This window comes from Brachyhypopomus gauderio, chromosome 8, assembly GCF_052324685.1.
Source record: "Brachyhypopomus gauderio isolate BG-103 chromosome 8, BGAUD_0.2, whole genome shotgun sequence".
NCBI lineage: Eukaryota > Metazoa > Chordata > Actinopteri > Gymnotiformes > Hypopomidae > Brachyhypopomus > Brachyhypopomus gauderio.
In genome coordinates, this window is record NC_135218.1 from 17,661,080 (window position 1) to 17,673,075 (window position 11,996).

The 11,996-nt window shown below is 42.7% G+C and overlaps 1 protein-coding gene across 2 annotated transcripts in view; it reads right to left on the reverse strand.

Moving 5' to 3' along the window:
• Nucleotides 1-11,014, reverse strand: part of tprg1 (tumor protein p63 regulated 1) — a 22,387-nt gene extending 11,373 nt beyond the window's left edge. The window contains exons 1-4 of one of the 2 annotated variants that reach the window (XM_077015097.1): nt 10,907-11,014; nt 9,873-10,099; nt 8,824-8,915; nt 6,243-6,419 (exon numbers count right to left, since the gene is read on the reverse strand). In XM_077015097.1, the coding sequence (XP_076871212.1) occupies nt 6,243-6,419; nt 8,824-8,915; nt 9,873-10,085 (482 nt within the window). In that variant the 5' untranslated portion in view covers nt 10,086-10,099; nt 10,907-11,014. Of the gene's footprint in view, nt 1-6,242; nt 6,420-8,823; nt 8,916-9,872; nt 10,100-10,445; nt 10,593-10,906 lie in introns of those variants that run through there. The other variant, XM_077015096.1, reaches the window with a different exon arrangement.
• Between the last annotated feature and the right edge of the window lie 982 nt (nt 11,015-11,996).

The following is an 11,996-nucleotide window of genomic DNA, read 5'->3' on the forward strand; positions in this document are numbered from 1 at the left end:
CGGTAAGGTGCACAGATCAATACGACTGATTTGTGTGAGCAGCGGGATCTGGCTGGCTTTGACGTTTTGCAGCCTGAAAGATTTGAGGCGAGTGGAATTCATTCATAAGTGCACTCACAGTGCAAAAGAGATGGAAACTAAAAAGAGAAGAATGTCAGGAAAGACGAGAGGAGATGGAGGGGGTGAGAGAGTGAGTCTCTAGTGTGAGAGGAGAGGGAGAGAGTGAGTCTCCAGTGTGAGAGGAGATGGAGGGGGTGAGAGAGTGAGTCTCCAGTGTGAAAGGAGAGGGAGAGAGAGTGAGTCTCCAGTGTGAGAGGAGAGGGAGAGAGAGTGAGTCTCCAGTGTGAGAGGAGATGGAGGGGGTGAGAGAGTGAGTCTCCAGTGTGAGAGGAGATGGAGGGGGTGAGAGAGTGAGTCTCCAGTGTGAAAGGAGAGGGAGAGAGAGTGAGTCTCCAGTGTGAGAGGAGAGGGAGAGAGAGTGAGTCTCCAGTGTGAGAGGAGAGGGAGAGAGAGTGAGTCTGCAATGTGAGAGGAGTGGGAGAGAGAGTGAGTCTCCAGTGTGAGAGGAGAGGGAGAGAGAGTGAGTCTGCAATGTGAGAGGAGTGGGAGAGAGAGTGAGTCTCTAGTGTGAGAGGAGAAGGAGAAAGAGTCTCTAGTGTGATGTAGCTTGGCTTCCTTTCAGCACTTTGGGGTGGCTTTCGTCTGCGTTTTATTTATAATTGAATGTAATGTGTGGAGATAAAGCCCTTCAAAAGCGTTCTGCCTCTCCTAAGCGCTTCATGCCACATTACGCTTTATTCATCAAATTAGTTTTACTTGGATTGGTGTCCCCTGAGCCAGTTTTAAAAGGTTCGGATAAAAGGCCTCTACATTAATTTCTGCCACTAATCACTTACATAAGCATGAGGCAGCTCAGCCCATCCTCAGCCCCTCAGCGCCTGTCTGATAAAAGGCCTCCTCACTTCCTGTCTAATAAAAGGTCTCCTCAATTCCTGTCTGATAAAAGCCTCCTCACTTCCTGTCTGATAAAAAGGCCTCCTCATCTCCTCATTGCCTGTCTGATAAAAGGCCTCCTCACTTCCTGTCTGATAAAAAGGCCCCCTCATCTCCTCATTGCCTGTCTGATAAAAGGCCTCCTCACTTCCTGTCTGATAAATTGCCTCCTCACTTCCTGTCTGATAAAAGGCCTCATCACTTCCTGTCTGATAAAAGGCCTCATCACTTCCTGTCTGATATAAGGTCTCCTCACTTCCTGTCTGATATAAGGTCTCCTCACTTCCTGTCTGATATAAGGTCTCCTCACTTCCTGTCTGATAAAAGGTCTCCTCACTTCCTGTCTGATATAAGGTCTCCTCACTTCCTGTCTGATAAAAGGCCTCATCACTTCCTGTCTGATATAAGGTTTCCTCACTTCCTGTCTGATATAAGTTCTCCTCACATCCCATCCCCTTCTGCCAAATCCCCATCCAACAAAAAGGAGAAGCGACTAACAAAAAGGGAAAAAACAGTGCTGGTTTGCTTGTCTCACTGGTCAAGTCTTACCCACTGGTACCTCTCAGTACTGTTTGGGGTAAATCACCTCAGGTATTCTTCAGCATATGTCTGAGTTTTTCATGAAGATAAAATAGGGAGAGAAAGAGAGGAAAGAATGAAAACTGCTGTGTAGAGAGCACATATGAATCAGGCCAAGGTTATCCAGAGCAGCTATGAACCCAGCTGGTTAGAACTGCTTGTACATGAGTCATTTCACATAATATACAAGTACAAAGGCAATAAAATGTACATCCTCCATACTGTTGCAAAAGCAATCAATAATTATCACATCATCCAAGATGTCCCTGATGTTCATCAAAGCAGGGACAATTCGACTGAACTTTTAAACAAAGCGCCCACCAGTCAGAAGGCTTACAGTAATGAGTCCAATTATTAGTGAATACTCTAGCACAGTGCATTCACTGGAGCAGGGTGTGAGTCACTCCCCAGTTCTTGGAAGTCCTTTCTTCAAGTGTGCCGCCCTGAAGTCACCTCTGCTTCTGCTGGTTCTCCAAAACCGAGCCATTAGGGTGCTCATAGTTTTCAAGAGGCACTGTAGCACACACCACAAAAGACATATAAGAGTTTAAGGACAGCAAGCCCACAAGCATACGTGGGGTGGTGGGGTTGACCTTGTGTGTGGCAGGGCCAGTATTGTGTTTAATGATATCTTTGTCGCTGGTTCTGTAGTTGGTATTTCTACCATCACTTCACTGCATATAGCCTCTGTGTGCCAACCACCAATGGAAAAAAACCCTACTGTCTCTTATCTATCTATTCTTATTACATCTATTTGTCTTTCATTGTTTTCTTCTCCTTTTCACTGTCTGAATTTCCTGCACTTCCCTGTCCTGCTGCCATAATGTCACACTATTGCAGTGTGATTTCTAACATATATAGTGACAATGCCCAGTTCAGGACCAATCTGGTTCTGCTAACACACTTCTCATGATACACTCTTGAGCTTAGAGTTCTACGAACTTTGGGCTGGCGTCTTGGGTGAAGGAAACTGCCATTTTCATATCTATTCTCCACTCTACTCGGACAAGATGCTGAAATACCAGGATATCTGACATCAGTACCGGGATCTCTGACATATTCCTTTGATCCTCAATTCACAAGTACTTCACTGACCCTAGAAATTTGCACATAGCAGTTTCTCTACAGTATTCGATCATGATGTCTGAAATCAAGTCAGCCCGTCCCAGCCCCAGTCTTTCTTCTAAAAGGTTGTTTCTCTGCCATCTTTACTTCTGTTATTCATTTAATTCTTTCCTTTCTGTCTTTCTTTTCTGTCATTCTGGTTCTGTTCTTTCTTTCTTCTCTTAAAACTGCTGTTGTAACAGCACCCATGAAGAAACCTGGCTTTGATCCTGCTTTTCTTAGCCAATATCAGGCCAATCTCCAACCTCCCGTTTTTACTTAAAATGATGGATAGAGTGGGGGCCAGGCAACTTTGTCTTTCTCACAGCAAATGTTCTCTATATGCCCTTTCAGTCTGCTTTTCATTAATTTCACAGTGCAGAATCTGTTCTCAAGTGATATCAACGACCTTTTGGTTTCTGCTGATGCTTGTTCACCAAGTATTATCCATCTCTATGAGAAGTTTGATACCATAAATCACAGAATATTATCCTCTTTTCTCCTCCTCTATATGCATGTTACACTCCCCAATGATGTTGCATGAGCCACAGCTTGAAAAGACACAGAGTTCCACTTGGAGGAAGCACGTGATAGCGCTTGGTGTCCCTGGTTGGCAGCTGTCATCTGAGACCTGACAGGTGTGAACTGGCCAGAGATGGGGACTCGAGTTTGGGACTCGGACTCGAGTCGCACTTAAGTCGCATATACAGTGACTTCAGACTCGACTTTGACTTGCATTCAAAAGACTTGCGACTCGACTTGGACTCGTGATTTGAGACTCGTGAACAATCTTTTATTTGTAATGTTCTTTTGTGTTTCATTTGACAACCTTTTCTCCGCCTGTGTGTATGCTTTTTACTTCCCGCTGACGTAACATTTTCGTCATTTTTTTCGACGGTTGCGACGCGTCAAATATTTCGCAAGTGACCGTTGCGCGCGACTCCGCACACCTCAAACCTGGCGCAAAACATCGCGATCATGGCGGCGTTGGTGAGGACGCTCGCTTCTGTTCCACCATTCATAATAAGTTTTGGGTACAAAACAAGTACAAGTAGCAAATAGAAGAGCAGCAAACTGCAGCGTGTGTGGCATAAAAATACAGGACGCTGGTTCCACCACATCTAATTTTATTCGCCACATGAAAACCCACCCGGAAAGGTTAGTCACTGCCTGAAAGGTTATTAGCAATATTGCAATATTGGTATTGACTTGCCACCAGTGGTGGCAGTAGAGAGGGTGTTCAGTCATGGAGGTCTCATAATGCGCCCTCACCGAGCCAGGATAAGTGCAAGTACCCTGTCAATCCTGATCTTTTAAAAATGTAATGCGTTAGTTGCATAAACAGTTTCCTTGTATTGGAAACTGAAAGACACCTTGAAGTTCAAATAGATTGTGTTTGATCCAGTTCATTAGGAGACAAATAGTTGTTGCTGCAGGGCTTTTTATGTCAGAATCATTATTATTGTAAAATTTGAATTCTGTTTTTAATTTTTATTTTATAATCACTAATTTGGTTGCTATTTTCTTTATATGCAGACCTTTCATATATATATAGTTAAAATGTGATTTTTTAATTTCACAGCCCTCCTTTATCTTTTAGAACAAAATATAGCAGATGTTCTACTGAAAGAAGAGAATATTGTATCCAGAAAAATGACAATTTTGTAAGAAAAATACTTTTTGGAGAAAAATACGGATACAAAATTTATCTGGAAAACATTTGTGTGTTCATTAACTAGTTTAAGCTATTATACATCGGAAGTGTCATAAAAGACCATTACAACTATACAGTGATTTGCGACTACAGTGTCACTCAAATATTTGGGACTTGACTTGGACTTGAGAACAAAGACTTGAGACTTGACTTGGACTTGAGGTCAAAGACTTGAGACTTGACTTGGACTTGAGGTCAAAGACTTGAGACTTGACTTGGACTTGAGATCAAAGACTTGAGACTTGACTTGGACTTGCAAAAAATGACTTGTGAGCATCTCTGGAACTGGCTATTACTAAAATAGGGAGAAACCCTGAGGGACCACACAAAAAAACAACCAAAAGTCAAAAAATGATCTTTACTCGCTCTGTTTTACTCCCAAGTCACTCATGGTGGTGTACCCCAAGGATCCATTCTTGGTCCTCTACTGTTTATCCTGCTTAGCTGTCCTGTTTACCACCCTTGGCACAAATAATTTGTCATCATGGCATCAGCTTTCTTAATGTGACATTCTCTAAACTTCTGAATGCAAAAATGAGAAACTGCTCAATGTTTCAGTACTTTTTGCACAACTTGCTTTTCTCTAACAAGGAGCTTAATGACAAAATTCATAACGGGTGTATGATCCATGAAACGACCAATACATTTCCTAGTTCAGTTCAAATTGGTATTGTGCTGTTCACATTTTGACTTCATGAGACCATGATTCCTAACAATTGATCAACAGTACCTCACCATTGCAAGGCTTCAAACAGGATGTTCTCAGACAGAAGTGGCCACTGAGTTTAGTGTCACAGAGTGTCATCAGCAGGTTGCAACAGAGATACAGAGAGACTGGAAGGGTTACAGAAGGCCACATCCTGCCGAACCGGATGTTGAATGCCACACAACTCCAGGTACATTTAAGGGAGGTGAGAGTCACCCAAGCCACCCATTTGAAACTGTGTACATCACAGCCTAATTTCGTCTTTATAGATGACAACACCCCAACTCATCGAGGTCACATCATTAGGGAACGGCTGCTGGAGACTGGGGAACCTCAAATGGAGCGGCCTGCACTTTCTCCAAACCTGAATCCCATAGAAAACCTACAGGATCAGCTGAGTCACCTTGTAGAAGTTCATAACTCTGTACCCCAGAACCTCAATGACCTGAGGGCTGCACTTCAAGAGAGATGCCAGGCCTCCACAGGCAACAACTTGTGACAGTTGACTTGTGAACAGCATGAGACATCATTGTCAAGCTGTAATTGATGCTCAAGGGCAAATGACATTTTTGTTGGGGTATAGCCACTACTGTTGTTGACTTTTGGTTCATGCGTCTACTTAATTGCCCTACTTTCATGATATAATATCACTGTAGCATGAAAGCTTTACATTTTCCATAAATTTAATCTAAAAGCCAAATGCCCCTAACTTTATGTGAGCAGTGTATCTGTGTGCTTGTTCCACCAGTGCTGTCCGCCAAGCAGTCCTCACTGGGTGGAATGTCAATTTATGACATGGACTCTACATTTTTGCCCCACTCCTGTAATCTTTCTACAATCTCTTCTACTTCACCTGTCAAATCTCAGCTGAAACTTTCCTCTTCACATAGAATTCCACGTCTCTAAATCTTTTTTTGTTGTTGTTTTAACATACTTGAATGATATAGATGTCATTATTATGTGATATAGATGTGTCAGTAGATGTCAGAATGGTGCTATACAGCATCACAAAAACATATGATATGATGATGATGATAAAGATATTATGATCACTACTTGCTTAAGGAGACACGTGAGGCACCAGTTCACCCTCTGATGAAGGATCAGATGCTATGAACCACATTATGAACGCAGGGATTTACTCACGTGAGGAGGGAGCGAGGAGGAAAGGTGAAAGCACCATGGGTAATGCGGTCCACAAAGTTGAGGGGAACTCTCTGGATTTGATCACAGTTGAGCATGATGAAGTCGTACTTGCAGAGAAGGAGCGATTTCTCTGTGATGAACACCAGACGTTCTCTCTCGTTGTTCCAGTGATCAATTCTGCACGGAGAGACAGAAAGACAAAGAGAGTGATAGAGCACTTATGCCTTCATGGAAAGCTTTTCCACTCTACTTAACATCTTAAGAGAATGACAAATGAGCTATCAAAATATCAGCAAGGACTGAAATAATGAAACCTGCATGACATGAAGTTTCAGTCTGTTTAGGTTCTCAGACACCTTTATGAATATTCAGAATAAACTCATTTGCAAAAAACAGTTCAGTCATTTCTCTAGCTGTGATATACACTGAGCCACTCAACTTCATTGTGCACACACACACTACGTAATTCTAAGAACAGAAGAAAACACTCGAGTGTCTTCATTGTTGTTGGTATTCTTTTTACTTTTTTGTGTAATTGCAAATTTGCATGACCAGTTTTCACAGATGCTTAGTTCTGCAGTTGTGGGTGGCACATTTTGACGAAACAGAGTGAATGTTTTGTTATTTTAAGACAAAAACTTACTTATGTGCATAATCTAAATGATTAAACATTTCACGAATTGCCTTTGGCAAAACGTCAACAATGAAATGCCTGAAAGGGCACATGCATGTAAACACATAACACACAAATGCTAACACACACATATATAAATTGTTCTGTCTAGACAATACATTCCAAAATGTTACACCAAACACCACATAGGGGAAAAAAGAACCGTTTGCACATTAATCAAAATGTGAACGTGACTAACCTTTTGGCTTTTGGAAACTACAACCAAAACACAAGCAGCTTGCAAACCGTACCAGTTTTCTGAGTCGCCGCAGGTGCTTCTGCAGATGTGTGTGTGTTCGTGTGTTAGGAAGAGCAGTGAAGAGGCAGAACTAGTGAGAACTCAATGGAGCACTGGGCTAATGCACCTCACAGTCTCTCCAGTCACCCCCGTAATTCAAACCATGGGCACACAGCTGAGTCTCCCTCTAGGACTTTGGCACTAATGCGTCAGGATCTCTGTGCCCTCTCTGATACACCGTACTACACAGCAAGACCTCAGAGGACCAGGGCCTATGCCACACTTTTTCTGGCTGGACTTTACTTTCAGTGTTCCAGGGTCAGACATGCAGAAAACACACACACACACACACACACACACACACACACACACACACACACACACACACACACACACACACACACACACACACACACACACACACACACACACACACACACACACACGATTGAGACCTATGAGGTAGAGTCCTACCTCAGGTCACCCCAACAAACCAGTTCCTCCAGCTCGGAAGGTAGAAATGGCATCTGACTAATCTTCTAGGGAGCCTTTTCGTGGTTTACAGGTCTGACAGGTTATACTCTAAGCCTTTAACGGACATCCCTGCTTTTGTGAAGCACACTTTTCAAATCATTCTTTTATGACATATAAACATCTAAGGAGCACATTATGATATATGCAGTTATCTACATTACACTGTTGTGGATTATGTATTATCCTTAGCATAAACATCCATGTCATTCAAGTCTTTAAACAATACACCTATAAATATACACCTATAAAAATAATTGATTGCATGTAAGCTGAATAAAATCTGATTGTTATTATTATTATTATTGTTATTACTATTACACATTCAACACCTTTGCTGAGAATACATGAAGCCATAGAGCAAGCCATTGCAGGAAATATTGTATTCATATTTGTGTTTTTGTACTGCGTCAAGAAAATGACATACATAATGCTACATGATTCATTGTGATGTGGTAAGGGTTTGAAAGCCCATGTCGGGAGCTGACCTCCGCCACAACACTTAGCCAGAGGGCCTCCTGCAGTCTGACTGTGCTGCCTGTCTATTTCTCTTTGATCATTTCCTCCAATCACACTTATTCCCAGAACACAGAGGGCAGTAATAGCCTCACCCCCTGCAGTCATTCTGCAGCTTGGGATTTTTAAGATGCTTATATACTACGGTCTCCTTATTACTCCGAGTTTATAAACAGCATGCAAAAATGTGTTAGTGCCACATATTCTATGGTGGTCCTTATGTGGGTTTGAGGAAAGTACGTGGAGTATGTGGAGGGTTTACCTGTGCTTTTAACCTGGAAAACACGACTTGGCACATAAATTGTTCATCATTTACATATGTGCAACTTCCTGTCCAGACACCAATATCCGTGTGGAGAATGTTTAAAATAACACAAAGTGGAAGTCATGGTTGCTTGCTTAATATAATTTCTACATGTGGAACAGTGTAAGATCATTTTTTTTTCCAGGAATCTAATGAAACAAAGCAACTGAAGTCTGCACTGGTGCAGTGACATTCGAGGTGCTCTACATAACACAAACAGAAAAAGAAAAATATTTCAATCTTAAAATTATCAAATTCGCCTTGTTGACATTATATCTATTATATATAACTAACTAATAAAGACAAATGAAATACATACTCAGCCATTAACCAAACACTCTGAACGGCACCATCCTCCTTTGGGTCGACCTTGGATTTGATGTCCTCGATAGCATGATCCAGAGTCCCGGGCTAAACCAGGAAGCGAATATAGCAAAGAGTTAACTTTTCCCAGTACACAGGTTCATATACCAAAGCTGGTGTGATTATCTCTAGATCAAATATTCTCTATCTCCTAAGCAGTTCTAGCTTCTAACACTCAACGTCCAAGCAGGAGATACCGAACTCTCAATCACCTCATGCTCATGCATGTTGAAGAACTAAAAATTTGGCCATGCTAGGGATTCAGAAGGTCAGGACTGGGAACATCTAGACAACCCAGATACGTAGAGGAGCATCAACCTGCCTCTATTCTGTCTGGGCATCGCCAGCATGTAACCACCAATGTTGCCACAAAAATGGCCGAGCCGCAGGAACAGGCCTAACGTCCCCATGACGGCATTATCGCCATGACTACGCACTCCATTCACACTGTACAGTGTGTCAAGTACGCCGACAGGATTTGATAAGCAAATGTTGCCAGGGCGTTGTGGAGAAGCTGACACCTGTGCTGCAGACAAGTAGACAACATGTTAGACAAAGACACAAAGGGCTACACTTGCAGAGAAAGTAGGTGAGCTTTTCTCTGCCAGAGTTGCAGCATGTTTGCAGTGGGTGTGGTGAGGAGCGCTCCATTGTTAGAACCGAACAGTCTTCTGTGTTTATAACAATGGCATCTTAATACAATCAGTTACAATGCTCAATGAGAGTATGTAGATTATGGAGAACTTCTGTAGTCCTGTGAGGGCAGGAGAGGTCAGGCAATCAGCAAACCGAGCTGAGCTCGAAGCCAAATATCACACATTTACCTCCTACTCACACAATTCTGCTACTCTCTTTATGACACTAAACTTTATGCTGTATGGGAGAGCTGTGTCCAAGTCCCTCTTGGATAAAGGCCTCAGACATAACACATACTAACATAACCTCAAAGTATAACACTACTGAGAATCAACTCCAATGACATTATATATATATATATATATATACCCGAAGGACAAAAAACTTCCGGAGCTTGAACTGCTCCACAGTAGAGGTCCATCTTCCTCCTTGGCTTAGTGGACTGGGTTCTGGGTCCGGGCTCCAGTTGTCCGTCTCGGCGGACTTGTTGCTAGGCGTGTCTGCTTCACCAGGCCCTGCGGACTCTGCACCGTGCTGTTCAAGCTGCACAGCGCGGAACGAAGACTCATCGCTCTCGGTCATGCTGCTTATCAAACCTGAGGAAAGTTTGAAATATTTAATCTTACAGGCTCATGGTGTGACTTCAAATCATAGATTATGCATGCACAAGGTAATTTTTTTTAAAGCACGCGAATGTCCACTAAATAATAATAATAACGATATAAGTAAAGCGTGCAGCCAGACATGATCTTTGTGTTTATTCTAGCTCGGATGAAATGAAACTAAAGTGAAACTGAAGCGCTTCCTGGAGAAACACATCAGTGGGACTCACTGTAAGTGGCATCTGTAACCGCTACAACTAAACGCAACAACCTTTCGTTTCATTGCTCAATAATCATTTCGCACTTTTTACACACAATGCAGTGAAAAGTGGAGGCTTACCGGCAACAGGGCGAGAGTATTTTATCGATACTGAAGACAGCTAAGCTGCGTAAAAACAAACCCAATCGCTGCACTAAGTAGCAGGTGTATTAGTTTCCTGCTTCCGTGATTCTCTAAGCATCTTTAACAAGTGGGCGTTGGAAAAAACAAACAAGAGATCTAGCTACATCGCACATGGACGCACATTTGCGGTCCCAACTCTTTTTAAAAGCTGTCTGAGACATGACATTAACTACTTGAAAACAAAAAAATACGTCCACCCACAGATCAGACAATAGAGATGCACGTGTATCTGAACTGTTTTTCGACAGCATTCTCCTAACACCCATCCCTGGCTGTGAAGAGAGATGAAGGACTTGACATTGACTATTTGTCCAGCATATTCTTCAGACTTACTAACCACAAACACATTGGGCTGTTAACATCCTGCTCAGTCACAGCTTTCTAATCCATGTCCTTACCTCACACAGCAAATAGCCTTTAAATGTTACCGCCAACGATCGGACGAGTGGGATGATGTGGATTGTTTTACAAGAATTATATTTCTTTCCGCCCACAATACCCCGTTTAGGCGTCAGTTTCTGTTTCGCGCTAATCGTCTTTGACACGCTTGAAGGCCGCGGATACTGCGAGAGATGTTGTGTGAAACAGCTATTCACACATCCACATGGATGGAGTGTTTACAAAAAAGCATTCATAATTCCTCTCCATCAAAGGAGGGAAAAAAACCCAAGAAATGGGACCTGCCTCTGAAATTGATCCTTTCTTCATTTCCAAAACACGATGCTTTCAAACACTATTTTCAGACAGCATCTTTAGAGCTAATACCCTCAGCATCAACCACACAACAGCTTATGGAGAGCTTAATACCTGGCACATGCCCAGTCAGACCGCACATTTGATTAGTCTGCGAGCCTCACCACTCAATACCGTAGTAATACTCCTCCTTTGTGATAGGGTTCCTAATACACTAATAGGGCAATCTGTCAAACTGATGCAACGGGACGTTTTGCGAGGAGGGCCTCTCTCTCTCACGCGCGCTCTGTGCTGCAGGTGCACCCGTCTCACAGAATCATGTATGCAGGCATTTTAATCGTTGCTAAGGTGAGAAATGGTTGTTATGGTTGTTCAATATTATGGTTTTTTTTTTGCACTCCTTTTGAGGCCAGTGGTGTAAGGCAGGGAAATTCAGCAAAACTACCACTGGCCCCAGGAGGAGACCGTAAATAAAATTAATAATTACAATATTCAAGAATGGCCCTCCGACCTATGTCTTGTGGTGGGCCCCCCAGAATTCTGTGCTACACCTGTGACATCAGCATTCCTGAATATACCAGTATCCTTGTCCAATGGTTCAGGTGGGCTGCAACGGCTAGGAAACAGTCTATAAGATCACGAAGCACTGAGGATAGTCCAAACGGCATGAATGTACCGCAAACGTGAATGTAAATGAAGACTCCTGTGGGTCTGTTAATAGCTGCTGTGATGCGTCCATGCTACAGATGTGCTCACCGAGAGACAGAGAGTGGTTGTATACGCTGGTGGATAATT